This window comes from Xiphophorus couchianus, chromosome 19 (genome assembly GCF_001444195.1).
Source record: "Xiphophorus couchianus chromosome 19, X_couchianus-1.0, whole genome shotgun sequence".
NCBI classification, from domain to species: Eukaryota; Metazoa; Chordata; class Actinopteri; order Cyprinodontiformes; family Poeciliidae; genus Xiphophorus; species Xiphophorus couchianus.
In genome coordinates this window covers 11,622,414-11,649,698 of record NC_040246.1, presented here as the reverse complement: position 1 = coordinate 11,649,698, position 27,285 = coordinate 11,622,414, and the positions used below count along the sequence as shown (strand labels likewise).

The 27,285-nt window shown below is 37.9% G+C and overlaps 2 protein-coding genes across 5 annotated transcripts in view; one reads left to right on the top strand and one right to left on the bottom strand.

Annotated features, from left to right (window-relative positions):
* On the top strand, positions 1-22,839 carry kop (askopos). 3 transcript variants are annotated; one of them, XM_028001104.1, is made up of 7 exons: positions 1-129; positions 1,993-2,971; positions 3,059-3,192; positions 3,266-3,366; positions 4,360-4,456; positions 22,495-22,553; positions 22,700-22,839. In XM_028001104.1, exons 2-6 carry the CDS (start codon positions 1,997-1,999, stop codon positions 22,550-22,552), a joined length of 1,365 nt encoding a protein of 454 aa, XP_027856905.1. In that variant the 5' UTR covers positions 1-129; positions 1,993-1,996; the 3' UTR covers position 22,553; positions 22,700-22,839. The 3 variants fall into 3 exon arrangements, with proteins under 3 accessions (XP_027856905.1, XP_027856904.1, XP_027856906.1); XM_028001103.1 differs by lacking the exons at positions 22,495-22,553; positions 22,700-22,839 and adding an exon at positions 4,703-5,823; XM_028001105.1 differs by lacking the exons at positions 4,360-4,456; positions 22,495-22,553; positions 22,700-22,839 and adding an exon at positions 3,689-3,790.
* Positions 6,493-27,285, bottom strand: part of fndc5a (fibronectin type III domain containing 5a) — a 33,334-nt gene continuing 12,541 nt past the window's right edge. The window contains exons 2-6 of one of the 2 annotated variants that reach the window (XR_003593392.1): positions 22,681-22,796; positions 18,805-18,997; positions 11,354-11,443; positions 11,057-11,256; positions 6,493-10,014 (exon numbers count right to left, since the gene is read on the bottom strand). Coding sequence is in view for 1 of the 2 variants with exons in the window: in XM_028001106.1 (XP_027856907.1) it covers positions 9,961-10,014; positions 11,123-11,256; positions 11,354-11,443; positions 18,805-18,997; positions 22,681-22,796 (587 nt within the window). In the remaining variant the exon portion in view is untranslated. The remainder of the gene's footprint in view (positions 10,015-11,056; positions 11,257-11,353; positions 11,444-18,804; positions 18,998-22,680; positions 22,797-27,285) is intronic. The other variant, XM_028001106.1, reaches the window with a different exon arrangement.

Genomic DNA, 27,285 nt, shown 5'->3' with positions numbered 1-27,285 from the left:
CCTTCGCGTGATCATTTTCATCTGAACACCTGTGCTCGTGTCAGTGTCAGAAAGCTAACAGGCGCGGGCAGAGCTGAGCAGTAGCTCGCACTTTTGTCTGGTTGGTTTTCCAAAAATAACAATAAAAAAGGTAAGTTAATTTCATACCAGAGGTGTTACACTTCAATGTTCGTCTTTTCCAGTTCAGCTCAATCGTAATTTTCCAGCTGAGTCTTTAGAATTTTTTTTTTAAAGACGACAACGTAAGTTAGCTTCTGTAGCTGAAGCTATGCTAGAAACTGATGCTAGTTCAAAAATAACCGCCAAGAGGGATTTTTGGCACAGGGGATAAATAGCATTTAGTTACAATTTCCTTTATCTGCGTGAGATAAAATGGAATGGGCTTTGCACATGTACAGATTTTGAAAATAAAGTTTTGTTTGCTTTTTCACCTGAATTGTTTCACGATTTCAGCTATTATTAGCGAAGAAACGATCTTGTTTTATGGAGGGAACTTTTCACCTTAAGGTGGGAGCCTAAAAAAAACCCTTTGTTGTCTTCAATAAAACTGCGCTTGTCTTAATTTTAATATACCTTCAGTGAAAATATCTGTTTTTAGAACTTATAGCAGTTCGTGGTGTTTTGTTTCAAATCCGCTCAGATACTAAATTTACCTGCTACTTTTAAGCGTCTAAATTTCAATATTTTTTATACTTTACTCATTTTTTCCCTTTATTTAACTTTCTTTTAGAAAAATTTTGCAAATTCTGTTTATTAGAAGTTTGTGTGGGGATTAGCAAAAAAAAAGGGAATCTTACAGCCTTCGCTGTAGTTTTGTATAATTTGATTTCTACATTCTTTGTTTCCAAAATGCAAAACGTTCTTATAATATTTCAGTCTTTTTTTAAATAAATTTTTTAATAGATCCCCAAGCGTTGATGGTCCTTTTTAAAAATTTTGTTAACCTTACAATTTGCAACATTTTCTTTTAAATGTCTATTTGAATATGAATATGGATATGTAAATTGCATTAGGCTGTGTGTTACGAATTATAGAAAATTAAAGAAGCTTCATTACAAACACTACACAAGGTATCTGAGAGATCAGCTAATGGCTCTTTAGGTATCATTATGCTGCTACAGTACTATTTCCTGTGTATATTTCATGAATATAGCTGAAGAAATGAGTCCAGTTAATTCTGTGACCATGAACAAAGTCTCTTAATGTCAAATTTAATTATTCTTTGTTCTGTTTTATTTGAAATAAGAAGAACTTTTTTTATGTTGGGGAGCCTTTTTATCCCACAAGTCATCCTGAAGTGGGAAAAACAAAATACTTTAATAACAAAGCATTTATCAGTAAAGCAATTTGGATACAACTATAGTAAATAAAGTTCCTTTGCAAATCAGTGTGTAGCCTCTCCTGATATTTTCATGTTAATGGAAAGAGTTTCCTTAATCTTATTTAAAAAAACAAACACAACTAAATGCTAAGAGCTATATGCCCTTTTATTGCAGACAGATTAAATGGATAAATGAAAGGCCTGCTCAATATTTATCTTACAGACATCCAAAATAAGCCAAACTTTTATTTTTATTGTATTTGGTGCTTCACCTGGTAGGGGAATTTAGAAATCAGGAGCAATGCAGTGTAATTTTTTTTCTGTTTTAGGTTGATTCCTTCCAAATAAGTAAGTTTGACAAATATCTCTCTTGAGGTACTCCGGTAATGTGAGGGAAATGTTTTATTTGGTAGGAAATACAAAGGCTGTAAACAGATTTCAGTTGATAGAGAAAGTGGTTGTGTTGACTCACTGCAGGACCAAATGGCATAAGTCAGAATAATTGAGCTGTATTGTTGGCCCTGGGAGAGAGAGGGTACGTTGTGTCCTTCTGTGCTAATATAGCCTGGCATGAATTTGATTTGACACTCTGTGCATCTTTGATACAGTTTTTTTTTTTTTGTATGATGTTGAAGAAAACTAGACATTTAATGTATTTTCCTTTTCTTAACAGACATGGACAATGAATCAAATGCAAACACAATATTCAGTCGCCAAAATCCACCAAATACGAACCACCTGAAGCCTCTTTCTGTCTGTTCCCGGATGGTCATGTGTGACCAACATAAAGGTCCTCGTTCCCCAATGGAGCCTTCTAATCCTTTTGTCAACTTAAAAATTAAAATAGTTAATGACTCTGGGAAAAAAAGGAAACTGGGGGATAGTGGCACGATCAATGACTACAACAGTCCATGTAAAAAGCAGTGTAGTTCCAATGCTCTGTCCCCAGACCTTGGCTGCTTTATGGACTACTCTAGCCCTCTTGCAAGGAACAATTCACTATCCCCCTTTGCAGCACCGTACCCTGTGCTTAAAGAAGAGACTCCAGCTGGGAGAGAAACTAAAGAAACGGTGAGCTCTCGGCTGGATTTGGAGCATGTTCAGTGTCGGTGCTCCAAAAAGGAGGTAGAGAAGACTGAGAAGATCGTCAAAAACATCTCACCTGTGTTTGACAATGACGTTGATGACATCTTATGCCTCAATCCACCAAAACTGGAGATGGTAGAACCAACCATTAAGGAGGAAAAACCTGACGCTGGACTTGTGGAGGATGACAGAGGATACGTTTCCTCTATCTTGCATTCAGAAGAATGCAAGACAGAACATCCACCAGAGCAGCTGGGGCACGAGCAAGCTTCAACATGTGGTCCGCATTTTTCTTTTTTAATTAAGGACAGTAGCGAGACTGTGAGTGGACCACTGCTGGGACCTGTTAAGTGTGATGGAAGCTTTTTAGAGGGAGAAGATGAGGTTTTTAATATTGGACAGCCAATATTTGAGTCCTCTGTATGCCAGCCATCTGCTGAAGTAGAGCAGAAGAGTGGGCTGTCAGAAGCTCTTAAGATGCCTGTAAACATATCCCAGACCTACAACTCTGGAGACTACACTGTGGACACTTTATATGAAACCACATTGCCTTTACAGGTGCAGGTACGTTGCCTCAGCTGTTCTAGTATATAAAGATCAGTTCCGTTCATTCTGTAGTATTCACTCTAATGATCTTTGCTCTCCATTAAGGTGAAATCAAAAGTGGTGGTTCCAGGTCAGAGTGAGGGGACCTGCAAACCAGCATCCTCTACCCAACCAGAACAGAAAACAAGCTCTGCAGACAAAAAGAGGGATAAAACTGTCAAGCGTGGAAGGGGTCACAGGTAGTTCAGTGTCTAAACTGACCTCTAGGGGGAGCTGTGACTTCTTTCATGTACATGTATTTCTGTTTTTTAGACCCAAAATCCTTGACAACACTATGGAATGGGAACATCATAAAAATCAGTACATATTTTCTGTCAAAAGCCACATGACTGAAAATCCAGGTAGAGCTCAAGGTAAGAAACTATTCCCAGAGAAGGGAAGAAATTCTGTTTCAGACCTCCTAGTTGTCTGCATTGGTGAAAAAGACATCTGCTTTCTGCTTTACTAGAGCTCTTACTGCTTTAGCAATGTTCAACTCAGGATAAATGTTTATCTACAGTAAAATATCAAATGTTTTCAGGAACAGAGCACATCAGTTGTTGTGATAATATGAATGTTTCTGTCAATGTGCTGTGATGGTCTTAAATTTCATTCCATAAGGTATTAAAAGATCTCAGTTTGCACTTAATGTAACCTGAGCCAATATTCTTACATGTTATGGTGTTTCCTCCGCAGGACCATTTTCACATTTACCAGTTTTATGGAGCTATTCATTTATCTGTGTTGTTCCCACTGGTGGAAGAAAATGAGATTAACAAGGACAATATGGAGCTAACATGGTACTTATTGCAATAATAATACAAATTATGATTAAAAAGTACTGAAAAATTATTTTCATGGAACCAGCAGTAGGAAAGAAATTTATACAAGTACTAACCGCAACAATAATTTGACATAGGTAATTGATTCTTGAAGTCAGTTTGGTTGGTCAGGCACTTGTTTTTTTATTTTATTTTTTAAATTTAACACTGTTTTATGCTTTCTCCATTTGTGTAAAATTAAAGCCATGGAAATGGTTCTGAAGTCCCCTCCCGGCTGATAGATTAGTATAACTTTTTTTCCAATCTGTTTATGGGCTAGTGGAAATGTACTGAGCTTCCCAAAAAGTTTGGTTATTCAGTTAATCCACATTTTAACAAGTAGAGCAGAGAAATTTTTTTCCACAGGTAGTTTGATCATGTTTTTCAGTTAATGAATAAAATTCATAATTTAGGCACTATTTTGTATTTTCTCAGGTTGTCTATGAAATAGAAATTGGTTGACAATCTGAAACATTTTAGTCTGTCAAACAACACACATAACAGCACTATAATTCATGATCTGCAAAAAGCCTTTTTGTTCTGAAGGACCCATGACTGAACTTCTGGACTTGATGACGCATGTTGCCGGTCAGACGGGCTCTAATGGCTCTCAGTGGCAGCACCCCTCGGACCTCACATGCAGGTATGCACATCTTTTGCTTAAAATACACCGGATTGATCTGTGGTTTGAGGTTGTGCCGCATTACTAAGAAAACTTAGAAGATGGACAAGAACCCAAATAGATAGACCTGTAGTTTCTATGTTGTCCACCGTCACTTTTAAAAACCTGTTGAGTTGCCTATAAAAACTTCCGCCTAGATACGATATTGCAGTGACTTTACGTACATTTTCTCAGTAATAGACAATTTAAGATGCTGCTGTTTTTCAGAAATTACCAGAAACGCTTTGGGAACGAAACACCAACCATGACCTTGAGTGAATGGCAGGCACAGAATAATACTCACCACAAGCGCTTCTCCAAAGTCCCCAAAATTTTCGAAAGAAGCCCCTATCCTTGAATGTTTACTTAAAGAATAACCACGCTGTATTTGCTCTACGCTTTATAAATCTGTATTGTATTTTATTAGACTATATCAATGTTGGCACTGTTTTCTTTCTTGATTTTGTTGCATGTAATCTTGTGTGTTGGCTTTAAACGTTGCCTTTGTTTTTCTTAATATTTTGCATGTACTTTCTTATATTAACGCATGTTGTAAGAGATTTGGATGTTATTCATGGTAAAGATTTATTTCGTGTGTTTCCAGGAAATAGGTGGACCTACATATATGTGTTGTGTATATATATATATATATATATTTTCTTTTTTACTAGAAATGAAACAACCATAGTTTAATACTCTTCATCTGTTGCTATAGATTTAAAGGATTAATCAGGGGGCTGTGGTTTTGTTTGGCAGGGAGACCAGTAATGATGTTTGGCCTGTTGAGTTCATGTAGCAGCTCTGCCTTTGTGTGATTGTCAGCTTCATTCTGAATTCTCCTCCTACAATAGTATCTGAGCGCTCTGCAGGTGGATGCTGACAGATTTGACGTGTGAATCTTATCAGTATGGGTGTCCTGCACTGAATAATCTATGCTGTTTAAGTCGAGACTTGTGCAGCTATTTACAATACAGCAGTGTATTTCCTTCCCTGTTGATGAGCAGGATCACTGCAGCAGAAGAGTTGTTGTTGATCTGGCATGCCATACAGTTGCATAGCTGTGTTTAGGGTATCCAAAAACAGGGGAAAAATATACTTAATACTAAGAATTGTGTTATTTTGAAGCTCAGTCTGGTTCCAATGTTGAGAAATTGATTTCAGAAGTTTACTTACCTTTTCTATTACAAGTTGCTGACTTTTCTGTAACTTGATGAGCCAGAAATCAGGTTGCTGGGGGTTCTGATATTGGATGATTTTCTTAAAGATTTAATTACTCTCCTAGTTCAGAGGAAATCTTTCGTTTTAATCAAAGTTTTGTAAACCTGTTTACCTTTAAAAAAAAAAAAAAAGAAAGTGAGTCACAGTCTTGACTTTCTTACCCAGAAAGATTGTGTGCACCAAATTAAGAGCCCATTAAAAACTTTTTTTGATTGGAAAATATTAGAATTTTATTTCATTTAAGCATTTACAAGTAAGCATACACCATTGTCTTCATAACTGAAGTGTAAAGATTGTGCATAATAGTTCAACCATGCTAGCCCTCATAACCGCTGTACAATGATCATAAATATGAAAGCACTAATAAAGCAGTTCATTTTTTTTTCTAAAACATGCTTTTGATTCTCATTCCTGTTTAAAAAAACAAAAAAACAAACACAACCCATGGGACAAAATCCACTGTCATTTTTGACAAGGTTTTTCATCACAGTCTTCTACCGTTACCAAACACATTTTAAATACAGTTCAGTACACTTATCGAATGCCACACTGAAACTAAACCTGTGGTTTGACCCCCAAAGTGCTCGGTTGGAATGTTGTTTTCTTACAGTCGTTACCATTTGTGGAGTGGTTAAGGAACAGAAATGTGTGCGCTATAAATTCTTGACATATTCACAATCTGCTTAAAAATGGAGGATCTTTTGAGTTATTTGTGGGGCGGTCCACAATTACATCAAATGAAAAAAAAAATCAGTAAAGCGGTAAAGTAGTTTAGTTCGATTCAACTAGAAATGTGTTGGTTTTTTTGCCTTAAATTGCCAGGTTAGTAAGATCAGTGGGTCAAAGCTGGCATCCAAATTTAGTAGTGTCAGTTCACAAGCATTGTCTAATATAGTACGTTTCAAACAGGCATGCTAACAATGGTGAAAAGTTATCATTGGGGAAAGAAAAGCCCCAAACGGGACTTATAACTTTAATGACAGAATTCTTTTTACCAACCCATTGACTCTGAGTTGGGATGTCTCTTGGTATGTTTCTATGATTCATTTCAGAAAGTTTCCTCCACAGTCTGGAAACTTTATCGTGTCATTTAAAGATTTAATATATAGTCTTGTCTGTCTATTCATGCATTTCTCCATGATCTGTCTTTTCACCTTTTTGTCTTTTTTTGCTTGTTTTAAAATTAAATCTTCCTTGCTGAAGAAATACTTGCCATACGCTCATCATGAACTTTTGTATTTGTGCCTTAAATTTAGGATAAAATTACTGAAAATTCTAGAAATGCAAGTCTGAATTTTCCAGAGTGTAGAAAAGTCTGTATTTTCAGACCGTTCCCCATCTCCTTTAAAAGTTGCTTTCACCCACCAGTCCATTAATAGAAATGGGAAATGTTTTCCCATTTCTATTAATTTCCTGTTTCTGGACACTGCATATGTGGTTCGACTTTACAAATTGACCTCATGTAAATTTCATGCTGGAATTTTATTTGAGGAATATTCCAGGTTCAACAAGAAAAATAAAATTGAAAAATATTTGTAAATTAAGACTTACAACCAGCATTAGAAGTCCAGTAGAACCGTTCATCCATCAACCCATTTTCCCCACTATCAATTCACTTTTCCTTCTTTCCATCTTTTGTCATTTCCTCTTTAATATAGCTTGTCCACTGGCGTAAAAGTGAATAATTTTAGTCTCGAGTCTGGGAAAATGCATCTCAACATGAAGAAAGAGGAAAATTGTTGTTTTGAATTAGTCATGATGATTCATCAGGATTGACAGGGGAAATTAAATTGATTTTATTTTTCTATATTTAAGGAAGTTTGTCTTAAAACAGGATGGTGTAACAAAGATTCGTCTGCAAAAACCTTCCACCTTGTAACTTTACGCAAAGTTGGACAATTTCAAAAAAGCATTTCTTACGACATCCATCAAATTCAGTAAATAGAATTTTAATATTTACACAAAAGGTTAAGATGTACACTGATGTTGACCGCATTTATAGGAAATGTGCTCCTTTAAAAAGGTTGAGACTTTCTGTAAGTAGTCGTGGTATATTGGTGATAATAATAAATAATGCTGGTAAATAAGTCAAAGTAAGCATCCGAGTGTCTGTTATTGTGTAAATGAGCTTTGAGTCGTGTTAAGTTTGCTGTGAAGTGCTGATGTGGCTGCAGAGCACCGAGAAGTTTGACTAACGCTAAATGAGTTTAATTAGATGGAAAGTCCCAACGAGCCTGACTTTAAAATCACACTCTGACATCGGCCTCTGCTCACTGGAGGAGCACGGTCTTGGACTTTTTCTAATTTTTTTCTAAGAGCTGTGCCAAAGATGCAAGAGTGAGAGCCGGATAACGGTGATAAAAGCCTGCCATTAAATTAGTCATCGTTCTGTCCACTCCACTCAACTGTAACCTTCACTGATCTCCATTTACTTCCTCCTTTTTCTTTGTGCTCAAGACTGAAGGGGCATCAGTGTTTGGCATGTTTTGGACTATTTGCAGCCCATTTTCTGATTTATACAAGCCAGAGCTTTTTCTTTTTCAGTACTCGCTCCTACCAACTCCTCCTTTTGAACATAAAAGGCATAATGACATAATAAAAATTCATAAGAGTAGTTGAAGTCTTTGTTTTGTCTTTTTGAAAAATGCTTTCCATAAAACTGAACAGTTTTGACAAAAATGTGAACTCCTAGCTTCCCTACAAATTGAGACATTTACATCAGCCTTATTCCACAAAGCCTCTCTAAACTGACTGTACTAAATAAGACATTTAAAATATATTTACATATCAGATACTTGCCAACTCCTTCAAACCACATGTTACGTTTCCCTTCACTTTGCACAAACATTTAAATACTGGGTGAGAGGTAAATATAATGCCACAAAAGTGAGATACAAAGCCAAACATCTTATAAGTTATGGGATACAATTATTGTTAAGGCAGTACTACTGAGTGTAAATCAGCCCTCAAATACATCATGTATGCGCTTACCACAATAGCTATTCTCATTACCATGGACTTTAAACGCATGTTAATAATAATTCAAAAAGTCTTGAAAGAAGCCCTTCTGTCTCGACATCTGTTCAGGATGCTGTAAAGAAGTCTCAGGGTCCCCCAGTTGGGCCCGATTTAAAAAATATTTTTTTCCATGCTTGCCAAGAGAAATATTTTTATTTATTTATTTATTTTTTTCAACAGAGCTGAAAAGGGTTTTTTGAGGATCACTTAAAAATGATACCCAGGGTTTATTCCAGCATACTTGAACGTCCAGTTTGTTCATCTATGACATGCTGACAGTTTTCCTGTGTCAGAGGATCCAGAGTTTAAGTCCTGACTTCCTTCGTTTCCTCTGAGGGGCTGTTATTGCTGATTGAAGGGATCTATTCTCCTCAGACATCCGTAGAGTCCAGCCCCATTTATAGTTAATTAATTAGATGAATGAACTCCATTAGGGGAGTTCTGCTGTTCACAAAAATGACGTGAAATCCATCACGCTCAAAAAGAAAGACACCAGGAGGTACTAAAGGGCTCGTTGAGGGAGAGGAATGTTACATTTTAGAAGTCTATAATAAAAAAGACGAGAGAAATTACAGGCCAGACTTGGAGAACTATGCCGTATATATGAGTTAATAACAGTGAGTGATTTTAGCCGACTGATCCCTCTAAAGCTGCTCTGGTGACATTGCAGCCTGTACTGGAAATGGCTCTTTTGTTACCCGGCTGAAGTCTGGATTCCCTGAGGGGGGAATACAAATGTACCAGAACAGCAAAGAGTCTCTGCACTTCGAGATTTACTGAAAAAGCCCAAACAGATACCAAAACATCAAACATACTGGGTAAGCCCATGAGGAAATAAGCGTTAAAAGAAGTTTAAAGTACCACCCAGAAAAGTTAAGTACAAATTCTTCCGGTAACGGTTTCTGGCTCTGTTTGATCAGCCTTGGTCCCTGGAGTTGGTTCGTCTGCAGTCTCTCCACACCACTAATAACCGTGAACCCAATGTACTGTCACTGAGCACAGACCTGCTGCTGAACTCTTCCTGCAGTCTTTCTGCTCTCCTAGAAAATGAGGCCGAACTCAGCCTCATTCTGCCACGTCCTCTGGAGTCCCTGCAGCTTCACCTCCACACCAGAACCGGTGTTGAAGAGAAAGCGGCGCCTGCACGCCTAGAGTCCCTCTGTCCCAGCGTCATCCTGACAGCTGATAGACCTAAAAGGGGCTCGTTGTTTGCATGAAGTCTTCTGAGTAAAGAAAAGACTTAACGGCAGTCACACCTCAATGATGTTGACAGATGGCAACCTGTTGTTGTTGTTCTTGGGGAACTGTTGGAGGGGAAAAAAAGACACGTAAAGACTCGATAAAAAAATAAACTTTAATGAGCATGAGAATGCCTCTGAGAATTTGCTTGGATCAGTAGTTTTCTGCACAGATGAGTGTGATATGGGGCTCTGCAATGTTCCAAGCAGGACAGTGCTAAGGTTTAATATCGCAGCTAAAATCTGCATGTTTTGCTTTCAAGAAGCCAGACTTTCTCACAACTGGTTTTAGTGGCCAAAATACCTGAGATCTGAGATTTTTAGTTTTATGCCATTCTCTGCTTAAAAGCAAAAGGTTAAAAGTGTCTCTTGTATGAATTATCCTATTTTGGTTAATTCATATATTATGTAGATTTTAAAAATGATTTAACTTGAAGTATTGTTTAATGTCTCTTGAGAATGCAATTTTGTGGAATTGGGATATATTTTTGAAGCCGTTATGTGAGAACAGTTCTAGTTTTTCATCTTCCAGGATAGATCATTTACCTTCTTGGTCTCTCTGTACTTTCACCAATGTAATAATAATGTAGAAACCATCCTCACAATTGGCTGTGTAGCACAATATGGCCTTCTTCTGATTAGTTTATCAGACCACTGGGGTTTTGGATTCTCCTTACTTTATTGAATTTAAAATAAATACTGTTTGACGGAGAGGAAGGAATTGCTCCAGACGGATTTTTTGCATTTACATTTCAGTAAGTTATTTCTTACTCAAATGTATTTAAGCACAGTTGATCAATGTTAAAATTTTAAAGTCATATTCATCAGCAGTTCCCCAAACAATCTGAGGATATTTCTGTTTTTTTTTTGGTTGCTTATGCACAAAAAATATTACAAGAAAGTCTGACTCTTTGGAAATGATGTATGACTCAACACTTTGTTACAGTATTAGAAATCATGACTCGAGTCCTGTTGAAGCAGAATGCTGCAGTCATGCACAAAATGCCACCATGTTTGAGCAGCGATGCGCTGATGCTCGGATGATACCGAATGAAAGCTAATGACGTGTCGGTGGAAAATAAGTCGAGAAGTGGCCGGGACCATTCACCTGGCCAGCGTCGCTGAGAGGGGAGGCACCCAGGGAGAGGAGAGGGAGCAGAGGGGTGGGTTATACCTTACTGCGCAGCAGCCCCCCCGTCGGGTGTTCAGGAGTGCTGCACTCTGAGGAGTTTTTGGCTTTGTCCTTGTTGTTGTTGGGCTCGTTGTCTTTGATTATGTCATATTGACGACAGAAGAGGGCAATCACACCTGAAGGGAGAAAACAAGTAGAGTGCCTGTTGTTCCATTTTTTTTTTTTAGGAAGCAGTGATGGTTGATTTGGGTTGTTAAATAAGCCTGTTCTCACCTGCCCACATGATGAGTACGACCACAATGATGATGAGCTCTCCAGCCCTCAGCTGAGTCGCCTGACCCACCTCCTCCATGGTCACTTCGTCTGGAAAGGTCAAGAGGGAGAAGGTCACTGGCTATACAAACTAAAATTGATTTCCTACAGTAACAAACGGGGATTTCTCATTAATCATTTTAATAACTTAGAAGATTTTCTTTAGGTACTCTATTCATTAAAAGAGCCAAGGTCATCTTATTTGTGTCTAGAACAAAAGTAACTCTAAGTCTTCTTTTATTTTTGACATATTCATTAATATTCCCTTCACTATAATGAATTTTCTATACATCTTGAGGCACCACCATTGTTATCCCCAGGGTCTGCCTATCATGTACTTTAAAAAGTCAAGACTTATTAAATTAGTAATGAGAGGGAGAGTTCAGAATAATCATGGGTGTTGATGAATTTGTTTAATAATATAGATAATTGTGATATTACAGATGTTGGTCACAATAAATTTCACTCTATATAATTTAGAATGATGTGAGAAAAAATGTTAAGATTCTTGAAGTAGAAAAGTGAAATAATGTGAGTGTAAAAACAGACAGGTTTTGTCTGTGTAATCAAGAGTGTGTGAATGTCTTGCATTATGTTGACCACTGTTCTTTGTTGGGAAAAACTGGACGTCAGGAAAAGTTTTGAAATTTTCTACAAATATTGCAAAACAAAGACGAAATTCTTTTCATTTAATTTTTTTTTTAATTCATGGCAACTTCGTCATTTCATGTTTTTTTTCTCTTGAAAACCATGACTGTAGTATCATTATTTCGAATGCTGAAACAAAAGGTTACGATTAAGTACAGATCTGATAACATTTTAAGTTGGATGTTTTAATCGTATTTCCGGTATTTTGTCACATTTAAAACTTCAGAACATCAATGAAAACCAATATTTCAGTTCACATTATTCTAAAATATACAGAGGAGTGATATAGATTAACAAAACTCTTAAGATTCATGTTCTTTAGCCTATTAGTATAGAGAAGCTTTAGTCACTCTCATTGAGCCTGCCAGCTTCTCATAAACTATTCAGAGTGGTATTTCTTGTCTTCAAGCTCCTGTTCTCTGCAGGGATTTTTCCAAGAGTTTTCTCTCTCTGAAGCTTCAAAAAGTGTCACAGCACGCTGCTGTAGAGCCGCCGTCGACACTGAACTGCTCGACTGTCATTTAGTCCAATTGGGGTTTCACTGACAGACTTTTTCCAGACAGCTCCTGTTCAAGACCTGTATTTGTACTCAAGAAGGCTTTTTGAACATTTTTGCAAAATATGTGAGAAAATTACAGTTTCTTTTATAAAGATTTTGTAGTTGACTTTTTCCAAAAATGTTTCTGGCGTTCAGTAAATCGCCTTCTGTTCTCTTCTTTAATGGCAGCGGAATATAGCACAGGCTTAAAACAATGAGGATTTTCTACTGATTTACACACAAATTCAGTGACAAAAGCCTTTTGCCATGCACTGTTGTGTGACCTGAAGTTTACTGCGACACACAGAGCTTTCCATCCTGTTCCATCCAACAGCAGCGGGTGACATTTGGTGCGCCCCGTGTGCAGGATCCCCATGCTCCAGTGGCTTTTAGCAACAAGCAGTTCTATCAATCGATTAGTCTCACAACAGCCCAGGGCCCCTGATGCTTTCAGCTAGCTGACCAAACTGGACTGACTGGTCGCCTGGAACACCTGACAGAAGCCTGTTTGCTGTTGGGGCTTTTTTTTAATATATATTTTTATATATCAGTCTTGAATGGCAATCAATATCCTTTTAAAGAAATGGCTAACATTTTTGGAAACAATTATTTGTTTGAAGGTCACAGCAGATGTTTTTTCCCCCTTATGGTAATCCTACTTGTAGAAGAAAATGAAACCGGTTAATACTTGAAAGTGAAGCAAAAATAATCACAAGAAAACTTATAATCACTTTGACTTTCCTGACTCTGCATTTATGTGAAAGCTTTGGAGAATATTTGTGTGGATTAGTTAGTTATGTATTCAACAAATCTAGCCTTCAGGTTTCTAGATGTGCAAGGCAGGGAGGAAGCAATATAGCGATCTTTCAATTAAAATCTTAATAAAATGCACAGATGTTTGAGGGTTGCAAAATGATAAAATGTAAAAAAACAAAGTTAAAATTCAACTTTGAACTTCAAATCACTGTTTGAAGTTATTTTTAACCTGTTTTAGTTTTGCTCAAGATACAATTAGTAAATTCTTACCTTCTTGTTTTCATGATAAATAAAAATTGTTTGTACAGCAGAATTTAAGCTTAAATCCCCGAGTGATTTCTCTTTTTTTGTGTGTTGGCAATTTTGCTAATTCGTCTCTAATGCAGATGAGCTGAGAGACGTTTAAGTGGCAAACATCTGAAGACATTTATGAAGGCAAAGTCTTTGAGCCGTTATAAAGTGATGGAAGTCCTTTGTGACAAAGGAAAAGCTCTATTCCATCATGTTTTGTATTTTCTTAACGCAGTACAACAGAGAGAAGCTTCACATTTATTAAATCCAAGGAGACCAATCAGCCTTGTTTGCAGTCTGTGCATTATCCACATGTAGCATCTGATTTGAGCAATATTCCTGTCTTTCTCTTAACTCATTGCCACATCGTTTTGCATTGAGTACATGTTATGTTGGCTTCTTTTCAACCCAGTTTTTTGTTCTTTTGATCTTGTGTATCTCAATCCCATGGTGAAAAAAAGGGGAGTAATCTGGCATTTCAGGCTCATCCTTTGCTCCTTATTCTCGGAGCAGTGTGACATGGGAGAACAGTAAGGCTGAGCAGCTGAAAGAGAACCGTGAAAACCTCTTTTTATTCCTCAGGATGTTCACCCAGCATGTCTAGACAACAGCTGCAGTGAGATCTGCTCCCATTCTGCAGACTGCACCACTGTCTGCTAACAAACTCCTCTTTTCATGTCAGATTTACAGCACTATTGCTTTTCATCTTCTTAAATCTGTTCCAGTATTAAACATATCTCTGAGTGATCTATAGAAATGTTGCAAAAGGAGGTGTTGTAAATGTAAAAGAAACAAAATAAGATTATTCTGAGACATGTTAGTGCAACAGTTTTTATTATAAAACGTGTACCTTTCGAGGTTTTTGTGATTTAAAAAAAAAAATCAGACTTTTCCTAATTTTAATGTGGTATATCAAGTATTTTTCAATTAAAAACAAATATTTACATAATATATAATTATAAAATATTTAATATGTGTTATTAGTGAGGAGAGGAGCATTAAAAATCCACAGTAGTATACAGACATGGCACAATAAATAATTAGAGAGAATATCACACAGCTATGGCTTTACCAAAACTGGATATTTCTCTATATTCTGGTGAAAAGGTGAGGCTGAAATTATTTGTGGAGGCTGCCAAGAGATCAAAAGCTACACAGGTTCTGGTTGGTACTGGTTGTGTTCACCATGCACCCCAGTGTCCCATGTGTCCTACTTAAGTCTGGCCTAAGGAGGACTGAAGTCTGTTCTTCCCCACGAAAAAACCTCCAGATCCGACCTAAGTCTTTTAAACCTTGTGGAACAATGTGTTACTGTCTCATCACACCAAACTTAAACTCTTGGACACAATTACCAAACGTGCCAGAATTAACAAAAGAGCGGATACATGAGAGGTTTTGAATAGCCAGGTCAAAGTTCAGGACTAAATCTTATGAAGGTTGCTGACAAGAGACGTGTTCAAAATCCGATAGATTTGAGAACCTTTGCGAAGCCAGAGTGGGAAAATGACATCAAAGGGTAGAAAATGTTTTGAAATAATTGATCATAGTTTAATTTTTGCCCTCCAAATATCTGTCATCCTAACAAGGGAGTGTGGACTTCTTATATTTACTATAAATCTACAAACCTAACAGTCCTTTAACTGCTTTTTATTTTGAGTTTTTGCATTTAAACATTTCTTCTCCTACTCACATTTGTGTTGGAACCGAGTTGAGTTTGATCTGCGTCTCAGTCATTTGTAAAACAAGCATCGCTTTGAATGCTACTGTAGCAAGAATTTCCTGTGAATTGAATTACAAGATGTTTACTCAGAGAAAAGCTGCTCATCTGCCACAGCAAAATGTTCCTCTGTTCTAACCCAGTCGAGTTAATTAAACAGACATCCTTGAAAAAGCACTGCGGATGAAAAAGAGGACGACTGGTACTGTGCCAAACCGTGAAGAGGTGGTCTCTGAGGATGTTCAATCTTTGATGATAGGAAAAGGTGCGGAAGAGGAAATCTTTTTCATTTCCCAGTGAACAGGGGCTCGGTGTGCGCATCGAAACACTTCATTTGTTTTAGCAGCGATAACCTGAAGAGACAGTCTAGTTTGGTGAAAATTTAACTTAATCCTGAAAGCAGGTTTTCAATATTTTTAGACAAGTGCATATTTCTTTGTTTTCTTTCACTGTAATTGTATTGTACTGCAACAGTATTTGCTAATAGTTCAAACGTTTGACCGATGGATGAGTACATATAAGGAAGTCATTTAATTTATGACAAAAAGTCACCAAGTTTGACTCTGCTGGGCTAAACAGTTTCCTATCCACATTATTTCTCTATATTACCACTAAAGATGGGTTTCCACAGGGCTTCGCTCTTTACTTTATATGTGCTTTATTTGCTTCTCTTATAATCTTTTAAAGTACTTCAAACATATCTTTTTATAACTTTTTAAAGATTATATTGATATATTTTTTTATTATGTTTAGATATGTAATTTAATAATGTTGCTTTTGCAAGGCTTCTGAGTTAGTTACTAATTTATTTTGCCAGTAATGTTTTACCATTATCGATTATGATTTTTAAAAAAATCTTCTTTAGAAGAGTATAGTTCCTCCTAAATATGTTTCAACAGTATTGAAATATTATAGATCATTGAGCATTATTCATGGTCAGGGCTGGCCCAAGACTCCATGGGGCCCTAAGAGAAATTTGATTTCGGGGCCCTATAGATCTGCTAACAATGTGGACTAGATCATTCACACACCTGCTATAAACTTATTGCATCTCTGGCAGTGCTGTTTATATTATATACATGTATAATATAGGATACATTTATTGGCCAACTGATTTATTGACCAGTTGATTTGTGTCAATTCCCTTAATTTTGGGGGATTGTGATTGGCTGATACTTACATGTGAAGCTGACCCCTAATCTTATCGTCATCAGCAAAGGTTTAAAAATCAGCCTCTGTCCTCGTCTGCTCTACAGTGAGAGGTTTGACTGACAGACTGACCCACCAGGTCAGGTCTGAACGTTTGCAGTTAACAATATTCACCCCACTGTTGGCAACTCAGCGACTTCCTTGCTATATTTAGAGACATTTCAGACAAAAAAAATTCATATCAGCCAAAATCAAAATCGGCTGGTCAGGCTTTATAAAAATCGGTGACCAGGGATCGGCCAGAAAACTGCCATCGGTGCAGCCGACATTCTTTGATTAAGTAAATTTCTCTTAAGCGTAACTTCAATAGCTAAAAACATAATTTATACCAGGTGAGTCTTTCTCCCTTGAGAATGTGGATTGGTACTGGACTGATTCTGAGCCTTCAAATGATTTTAATAGAAGTTTCACATAACTTAGTTGATGTAAAAATAATGTTTGTTTTAGCCACAAAATGATTATGTTCAGCAGCAAACAACAAATCCCCAACTACTATAGAGAAGTTCATTGATGTAGCAGCTATGTAGCCTGACGTAAAAACATTTTGCTAGACAATGTCAAACATTGAGAAGTTTTAATTATTGTTATCAAACACGGCGTTTTGAAGCCAAATATACCTCAGAAATATACAGAGCCGCCAACCATGAGAATCAACTCATTTAAAGTTAAAACTCAGTTTCACACAAACATAAAGACCCTAGCATAAATGTTTGGCTGTTGAACTGAACAGTTCCAGGTCGCTATCAAGATAATTTTCTATTAGCAGCAGCTTTACAACTTTTTTACATTACATGACATTACCAAGGCACATTAAAACAAACTTTATCTTGGCTTTTTTCTATTCTCCCTCTTTCTTTTCTCCCTCCCTGAAGGATAAGTCCTTTTTTGAGACATTGTTTTGCTTACTTTTCTTCTGACCGGAGCTTTGGACGTTTGGATGCGCTCTGCACGGCAGCTCATGTTACCAGCGGTACCTACCGTGGCCACCAGGGGCTCCCAAGAGCAAATAATTTTTTTCTTTTTATCAATAAAATAATAATTTCTACATGCATAATAAAACATATATTATTGTAAAAACAAACAAAAAAAACACATCAGCTCCGCTGTGGCCCCTTAGTGGCCCTGGGGCCCTAAGCGGCTGCTTAGTTTGCTTATGCCCTGTTCATGGTACTGGAATTCAGTTTGAGATTTAAGTGTCACGTCAACCCAAGTGCTCAATGACTTTGACAAAGTCACATTTAGTTTCTTTTTGTATGACGTCTTTATATGTGAAATTTTAAGACATATTATGAATAATATGTTCTGATGTTTTAAATATGCTTCTTCGATTCCCGTGGAGTGCTATATGTTCATTAAAAGTTAACAGATCTAAATAAATCACTTTTACAGTTGCGCCATTTAAAAATTAATTACCATCCGTGTTAAAATTGTTTTTATGTGTGTGCTAAAAAAAAACAACAAAATTTCTGTTCATTTATGTGAACTATTTAGTGTTTGGAGTAACAAAAGCAACAACATGTAATTACATGAAATTGTAAAAAGATCCAATTAAAAAGTGTTTGCTTGTGTTTTGCGCGGTGATTGATCTCACTAAACTCTTCCCTGCTGCATAAATAACATTCAGACAACGAATTCAGTATTAATTAGGTCTTGGTGGTCGCCGGCACATCTCTTCAGTGTTTATCACTGATTGTTTTTATGTTCTACATGTTTTCTGGCAGCCCACTTACAGCCTCAGCAGAAGTTCAGACTCCCTCTGGCTCCAAACAGTGCGGAGCATCGCGGCAGCTCACATGAGAGAAGAGTGTAAATGAGAGGGGGAATAGATGGAGCAATGGCTCAGCCAAAAGCACATCGATTCTCCACCCCTTACAGCTTCCTTACTACCTCCTTCGTCTGTCTGATAAATGCCTTTTCTCATTTTGGTTTACAGTGGTGCTGTGCAGGGTGCACACAGAGTGGCTCTTGCGGAAAAACATCAATAAACAGTGAAGTATGCTTCCCCTGTCGGGCGTTTTGCTCCGTAGCTGTAGTCAGTAGGGGAGAGATGGAGCAGTCTGTTGTGAAATTTCATTTCATGCTTTGTGTGTCTATTGATTTCTTTTGGATTTTTAGGCTAAATCTGTCACTGTGTTGTCAAAAGGCCAAGTCCCCTTTGTACTTATGCCCTAAAAAATGAGCAGAAGAGCTTTCCTCCATCCTTCTAGCTGTAAATGACTAAACAAGTGAGTGTATTTGCATGTGGCTATTTACTCTTAGAGGCCTGTGTCTCGGCCTCCCTTGGGGTTCGGAAGCGCAGCGGTTCGCTCAGCGGGCTCGTCCCGGACATGCTGACGGACTGGACGTGCACAATGTAGTCTGTCTCCTCCTCCAAGTCCCATAATGCACAGGTGCGCGTGGTGGTGTTGACTTCCTGGATGAACCGCAGCATGCGCACGTCTTTCTTCTGTTGAAGCAGAAAACAACATGGGGGTTGACTGATGAAACAAAGACTTGAAAGCACACACAAAAAATTTGCCTTTTAAAGGTAGAGGGAAAGCCAGGGCATGCCGCTGTCACCACTGAGTACCAGGAGGGCTTTTGTGAAATTTTTATTGGATTACACATCCTTCTATCTTTGAATCTTGGCAAACGCAGAGTTGTCTCATTTGCAAAATGGATAAACTGGAAGCAAAAGGATCTCTGCAACTGATCAAAGTGGCACCATCGAGTTTTCCAGACAGCATGAATGAAAGCTCCTTGATGGTTTGATCTCTCTAGTATTCAGACGTAGCCAACTTTGTTGACATGTGTGGGGTGTACATAGCCTTAAAACATAGTCAACTTTAAATGCAGTAGCATAATCTCACCATTCAAAAATTTAAGTCTAGCCTTTAATTTCAAAACATTTAGTCAGTAATAATGAAAAAAACAACTTTTAATATTATGACTGTTGCTAATTCTATCAATCTCTTCGCCCACACCTGTCAAACCCATTGGTAAAAACAAATAGTGGGTTTAAGTGATTGCTGCCTCAGCCTTCCTTCATATCAAGTTATAACCAGAGTAATGAAAAAAATCACATTTAATATCATACATTAGCACAAATATTGTAAAAATTCCTTGCAAATATTTCTAATTTAGAACCACAAAATCTGTGATTTTGATTGAAAAATTATCAAAATCCTGGAGGGACAGCTATTTATTCATATTTTACCAGTTTAATGGGTTTTATCAATACATTCTGGTGCAACCGACCTTTTAAAAACATTAAAATTTTTGATATGGCCCAAAATGAAACTGAGTTTGCCTTAGACTGATCAGTTTCTTACAGTTTCTAATTTGTAATCCGTAACCATTTACTTACCAGAAGTTTAAATCTGATATGATGCAGAGGGTCATTTATTTTAGCCCCTGAAAAAGGCTGAATGATTATCAGTAACACTGTTTGTTTAGAAGAAAAAGGAGTATAGACTGTGTTTAACCCAATCTCCAGCATGTGGAAGCACTCACCTATCAAAAATAAATCCCTTTAGGAGAAAATGAGTTCCACCTCATTTCTTAAGTATCTTAAGATACTGTGAAACGTGATAAATGCTCACTAGCACTCTTGTCTTAACCCTGAATACATACTGTGAACTGAACTCAGTTGTCAGTCACGGAAGCAGGAGATAGCATCGTTACACATAGTTGGAAAGTTATGTTAAAAAGCAAAACTTCGGAACAGAGTCCACCCATGGGATTTAACCTCAGTATAATTGCAGGGTTACTGTCAAGGTTTAGAGGTTTCTTAGAGAGCATTTGTGAACAAACAGCAACATGGAGACCAGGGAAGCAGATGGGTCAGGGAGGAAGTTGTGCAAAAATTTAAAGCAGGGTTATTTTATAAAGCAATATACAGTCATGGCCAAATGTTTTGAGAATGATTCAAATGTTAATATTTACAAAGTCTACTGCTTCAGTTTTTATAACGGCAATTTGCATATACTCCAGAATGTTATAAAGAGTGATCAGTGTAACAGCAATTAATTGCAAAGTCAATATTTGCCTAGAACATGAACTTTATCCCCCAAAACACATTTCAACTTCATTGCAGCCCTGCCTTAAAAGGACCAGCTAACATTGTTTCAGTGATTGCTTCATTAACACAGGTGTGGGTGGTGATGAGGACAGGGCTGGAGATCAATCTGTCATGATTAAGTAAGAATGACACCACTGGACACTTTAAAAAGAGGCTGGTGCTTGGCATCATTGTTTCTCTTCTGTGAACCATGGTTACCTCGAAAGAAACACGTGCAGTCATCATTGCACTGCACAAAAATGGCCTAACAGGAAAGAAAATCGCAGCTAGAAAGATTTCACCTCAGTCAACAATCTATCGCATCATCAAGAACTTCAAGGAGAGAGGTTCCATTGTTGCCAAAAAGGCTCCAGGGCACCCAAGAAAGACCAGCAAGCGCCAGTACCGTCTCTTAAAAGTGTTTCAGCTGCGGGATCGGGCTACCAGCAGTGCAGAGCTTGCTCAGGAATGGCAGCAGGCAGGTGTGAGTGCATCTGCACGCACTGTGAGGCGGAGACTCTTGGAGCAAGGCCTGATCTCAAGGAGGGCAGCAAAGAAGCCACTTGTCTCCAGGAAAAACATCAGGGACAGACTGATATTCTGCAAAAGGTACAGGGAGTGGACTGCTGAGGACTGGGGTAAAGTCATTTTCTCTGATGAATCCCCTTTCCGATTGTTTGGGACATCTGGAAAACAGCTTGTTTGGAGAAGACGAGGTGAGCGCTACCACCAGTCTTGTCTCATGCCAACTGTAAAGCATCCTGAAACCATTCATGTGTGGGATTGCTTCTCAGCCAAGGGAGTCGGCTCTCTCACAGTCTTACCTAAAAACACAGCCATGAATAAAGAATGGTACCAGAATGTCCTCCGAGAGCAACGTCTCCCAACAGTCCAAGAGCAGTTTGGTGATGAACAATGCCTTTTCCAGCAAGATGGAGCACCTTGCCATAAAGCAAAGGTGATATCTAACTGGCTCAGGGAACAAAACATAGAGATTTTGGGTCCATGGCCTGGAAACTCCCCTGATCTTAATCCCATTGAAAACTTGTGGTCAATCATCAAGAGACGGGTGGACAAACGAAAACCTAGGAATTCTGACAAAATGCAAGCATTGATTGTGCAAGAATGGACTGCTATCAGTCAGGATTTGGACCAGAAATTGATTGAGAGCATGCCAGGGAGAATTGCAGAGGTCCTGAAGAAGAGGGGTCAACACTGCAAATATTGACTTGCTGCATTAACTCATTCTAACTGTCATTAAAAGCTTTTGTTACTCATAATATGATTGCAATTGTATTTCTGTATGTGATGACAACATCTGACATACACACATGAAAACCAGAGGGCAGCAGATCATGTGAAAATATAATATTTGTGTCATTCTCAATACTTTTGGCCATGACTGTAAGTCAATATAGTCAGTCTGACTAAGATTGAGCTGTTTTGCAATTATTGCCCTCTCTAGCTCTGCAAAGCTAGTAGAGTCCAAATGTAGCTCTAGAAAATAGTAATGGGAGTTTAAGATAAATGTACACCACACTGCTCAGAAATTCGTATTTTATTTTCACTCAACTTCTCAAAACACTTTACTGTGTGTTGGTTTGCTACACAAAATCCCAATAAAATACATTAACACTTGTGTGCAAAGGTTTTTAGAAAGCACTGTAGATCTCTGCAGACTGCCAGCACAAACATTCACCCAAACAACCATGTGGCTCCAGTCTCATATTTAATAGAGCAAGAGAACAATGCTACAGAACCTTTTCATTTCTAATTCTATGAATAATTGATCATGTAAGTCCTCAAATTCCCAAACTGTTCCTTACAAAAACAAGCAAGTGCGTTATTGAAACACTGTAAGTGCATGTATAATAAACATTATTGTCCTAACTGTTGTTTTACAGACAGAGGCTCTGCTGTACATCCCCTGGCTGTGGAACTGTATGTGTGGATGTAAAATGAGGTGAATGAAGTTAAATTATTTGCCTGTTTAGACTGTTAATACACCTTGGCGTCTTTTTGTAAATCCGTATCTTCTTAACCTTGTTGTGTTTTGTCCACTGATGTCTCCTACACAATCTGTTACTCACCTGCTGTGTGATGGCAAAGCCAATGACGGGGTCTCCCTCGGGGATGTCCCATGCCACCACAGCAAAGTTTGCTTTCACCTCTTTGATGGTCACATTGACGGGAGGCGACAGGCTATCTGCAAACAATGAGACAGGAAGAAAAGCCTTTTGTTCACGCTCTAATATAAAGTAAAGTAAAAGCTCAGATTCTGTGTTCTGCTACAATGTCGGGAAGCCAAGTTTGTTGGTGTGAATAAATAGCTCAGAGGAATCCATTTTATGAGGTTGGGATTCATAGTGGGGAGTAGGAAGAGGAAAAACAGTGAAAAATACTATTTATTTTCTTTGGTTGTACCCCCAAGAAATAAGGGAGACTGTAGCTATAAGCTTACTTTGTGTATTAGCGCATATTAAGGTAAATTTGAGGGGCATCAACAGCAAAAGAAAAATATATATATTTTTTGTGTAAATACCATTGCATTATGAAACCGTGGCAGTTATACAGTAGCCACATGGGAGAAAATCGAATAAAATCAGTCCTTTGGTTAGTTTAAACTTAAGTAAGTGTGAGGAATGAAACACCCGTATCATTGTTTATAAATAACACATTTTTAATCAAAGAAAATCTTAAAAATAGTACAATTAATTTCTTTATGTATTCATCCAATTTGTATTTTGATTGCAAGCTATAATATTTAGCAAGTTCTTATTAAATTTCCCATTTTCTGTCTCTTTGTAAGTATTTGAAAACAAGAGCAATAAAATGCTCCAACACAAACCAATATAAAGAGACGCTAACGACTTTGGACTCGTTATCAGAATACGTCTAATGACTAAACAACTGTGTGTCTCCTCGTTGTGCTTTTGGTTTGGTGTCGAGTTCCAAACACACCTCTGGTTTAATTAGGGTCACACTCTACAAGAGCTGCGAATAATAATTTGCCTTCATTACATAATTAGTGGTGAGATTATGTGTTGCTCTGGTTGCACTTTGGTGGCCTCAGCTGCTGGGGACTTGAAGTCTGTAATTATGAAGCTCAAGGCTGCACACGTCTGATGTGTGTGGATCGCACTATTAAAGGACCGGAAAGCTAAGGGAAAGAACAAATGATCTGTTAAAGGCTCTGATTTAAAGCAGGGGTCTCATAATGAACTTTTAGACTTTAATGCCACAAAGAATGACTGAAAGTCAAGATGAGTGTGGGCCTTTTTATTTCAACGATTATGCCCTCGCATCTGAACTCTATTGTTGTGAAATGCTGGATCCTTCCTTTAAGAAGCTCTGATTGATATTTGCTTTGTGGAGCTGAAAGGTGAATAAAGACGAGAAGTTTTAAGCGAGGCCGCTCCGAGGCTTTGACGGGTCATAAATCTTACTCAACCAATCAAATGGAATCAATGAGTCATTGAATAGTTTAACGCTCACTTGCCCTCAAACCCGCACCAACCTCACAGCTGGTAATTACAGGACAATGGGCTGCTCTAGTGCTTGTGTACGTACTGTACATTTAGAAACAGGGGCTGCAGGTTTTTTTTTGCCTTTCTTTTGTTTTGCGCTGCCTCTTGGCTTGATGCCTATGGCTGACATCTTGATGAATGACCTGACTAACTGCAGATGACAGGATGGAGACTCGCTGCATCTCTTCATCAGAAATGAGGGGGGAAACTTTGATGTTTGCAGTGGATGTGCTTTTGTTTACTGTCTGCTGTTTACTTGGTTAGCCTGGAGGATGGGCGTCTTGGGCTCCGGAGCCAAATGAAAGCGTAGGAATCACAAATGAAGCTTATCATCTCTCTGTTGGTGCTCACTTTATTTTCTGTTCTCCCTCCTGGAGCACATTTATTTCTGTCTGTGACACCATTGCTTACTTTACACGTGCTAAACTGCTGTTTAAAAATAATGAATACAAGTTCTCCTGCACACTGTGGGAACAAACATATTCATGTAGCCTACATTTTTATCTTACCTATCGCTTCACATTACAATCCTCATTCATATTTTAACATTGAGGAAAGCTGTTGCATAAAGTGCGAGACTTTGCTATTAAAGCAGAGTTTCCCAACCTTTGTTCTCGTGGTTTTGGCGTTTAACATTTAACTATAAGTACTGCTGACTAACAGGCATACAACAAGCTTAAATCATTTTAATCAGCTGTGTTTCGAAAAAAAAAAAAAAAAAAACATGTGACACAGACAATGTTTTAAAGAGTGATTAGTTCTTTTCCTGACTCAGTCAGACAAATGTTGTTCTTGATGGATTTCAAACTCAGCTCCTTGAAAGAATACACTTCCAGATTAAGAATAATCACAAGTAAACCTATAATAATATGAGAACTATGACCACTATAAATGAGTGGATGTTATAATTATTTGTAAAACTTTTCTTTTAAATCAGAGAGAGATTCCTCTAACCTCCACAAATTGAAATGTCTTTCACTTCGGTTATCTGATTACTGAGGCACATTGACATGCTGACGCTATCCAAGCCTTACTCTCAACATATTTGTTCCAGCTAAATTTGGATAGGTCCAGTGGCTAACAGAAGATAAATAAGGATAAATATTAAAGATAAATATAAATAAAGATAAATATTTGATACATATCAAAATAAAACTTAAAAAATGTCCAGAGTTTAAAACTAATTTTGGATATTTTAGAGCTTTCCAGATTTCTAAATTAAACAGACTTTGAACCTTATTAAAACCTTTTATTTGTCGTGTCCTAGAGGGACCTTTACAGTGGGCTACTTTCATATAAACAGGCAGAACTATAAGAATATACAAAGTAGTAAAAACACATTTTTAATAATCTGGCTAACTGTGTGGATCAGAGGTTGTTTGAAGTGAATCTAAAGTCCAGTGTGGTCTTTTGAAGTGATGTAAGGAAAAGGCCTCAGCTAAGTGGAAAATGCGCTTATGTTTGGATTTTGAATCAGAATTTCCTGTCCTATTGGAGAAAGCTAACTTTAATCTTTGATTGTCTCACTCTCTCAGTGGTTCTTTTATATTTTCACTCCATTGTTTAATATTCTGGGTGCCTCTTGTGTTTTGTAAAAAGATATCCGATGGTCCCACATTTCTCCTTCAGAAAACAAGTATTGATTAAAGTCTTTTAAATTGAATAATAGTTAAACTTCAAAAGAAGCAGTGCAAGGTGAATATGCATCAAGTTCAAATGTCCATATATTGCGTTTATAAACCCGCTCTCCAAGTGTCCTCGTGTCCCAGAGCTTTTGGAAACTTTTTCTTTTGTCTTTGCCCGTCTCCTCTTCGCATGTGTTTCTCTTTGGGGACAGACAGAGAGAGAAAGAGAGAGGATGCCGGGCCGTGACCGTGTTCCTTAAATATCCACATGACACAGGAGTCAGCCCTAATGAAACACCAGACAGATGTCTTCATAAACTCTCAGTGGCACACAGCCCGCTTCGCTCTGAGACAAGGCGGGGGTGACTTTGAGCCATGACGGATTTCTCTGTTGCGTGTGCATCTTTGTTATCCTGATGATGATCAGAGTGACAGCTAATTGTCAGTCCCACGCTGAGCCGTGTTGAGGATGACAGCTCCTTATTGCTCCCTAGCGTTTAAAAGCTCCCTGAGACATTGAACATGTTAAAACGTGGACAGTTCAGGGGGGAATGCCGAGTGGTCCATCATTGTTTTATTTGTGCTCTCCTCGATTCTCCATCGATCTGAGTCGGACAGAGTTTGTCTGCCACATGTTACCAAGTGTGCCGACACAGAAGCGTGGGCTGAGTTGGAGGGAGATACTGCAGGTAGCCTGAGAATATGTAATGTGGAGCGTGTGCTGTTGGGTACTATAAAGATCAAATGATTTTTCTTTTCATGTTCCCCAGCTGTAGAGCTCTGCTTTCCTGAGTGGTCTCCGCGGAGCTATTTCTGCTGCCTCGAATCATTTTGTGTGGGCCCATTTGAACATGGCATAAACATGCAGTCAGCCGAGTTACCGGAGGTTTATTCTGATTAACAAAGAGGCCTTAAAGTTCACTGCAACCTCTCTACACAGTGCAAATACTTTAGTAAGAATAAATCTGCAGTCAGTCTGCCTCATGATATAATCTGATGTATTCTTTTTAAAGTGCTGTAACCAGGCTGTCTGAGAATTTATCCAAAAACTTGATTTTATATGAACAGACATCTAAAAAAAGTAAACTTAATATTAGCATATTCATTCAATTCCATTTTATTTATTTAAAATGGATCAATGAGTTCCAGGAAACATGCACAGCTAAACTCAGAAGCATTGAGCCAGGATTACTTTCACTGAAAAAAATAAAACCCAAAGAGAACGCTGAATTATTGGCAGAAATAGCTCAATCCAGGAAAGAGATGGAGCTAAAACAGCAATGCTGGGCCAAATGTGCCATCAACAGAAAGAAAAAACACAGAGAGAACAAAAACTACTGCAGCAATAACTGCAATTAACAGAGAGGTGGATCATGGCTGCAGAAAATCCATCAGGATCGACCTGTGGATACATTCATGTCAACACATTAGAACTGAAAATAACGTAAGACATATACGGTTTTTAAAAATCCCCCAAATTCTGGTGTTTATTTAGACTGAGGTGAAGTATAACTTGTTTGTAAGCATATGAAGGAGTGTAGAT

What these genes read in the sequence shown, in the direction of transcription:
- kop (XM_028001103.1), top strand. Translation starts at nt 1,997, where the DNA reads ATGGACAATGAATCAAATGCAAACACAATATTCAGTCGCCAAAATCCA. An exon ending in CATTGCCTTTACAGGTGCAG is followed by an intron (nt 2,972 to 3,058) that starts GTACGTTGCCTC and finishes CTCTCCATTAAG; the next exon opens with GTGAAATCAAAAGTGGTGGT. An exon ending in AAATCCAGGTAGAGCTCAAG is followed by an intron (nt 3,367 to 4,359) that starts GTAAGAAACTAT and finishes TTTGTTCTGAAG; the next exon opens with GACCCATGACTGAACTTCTG.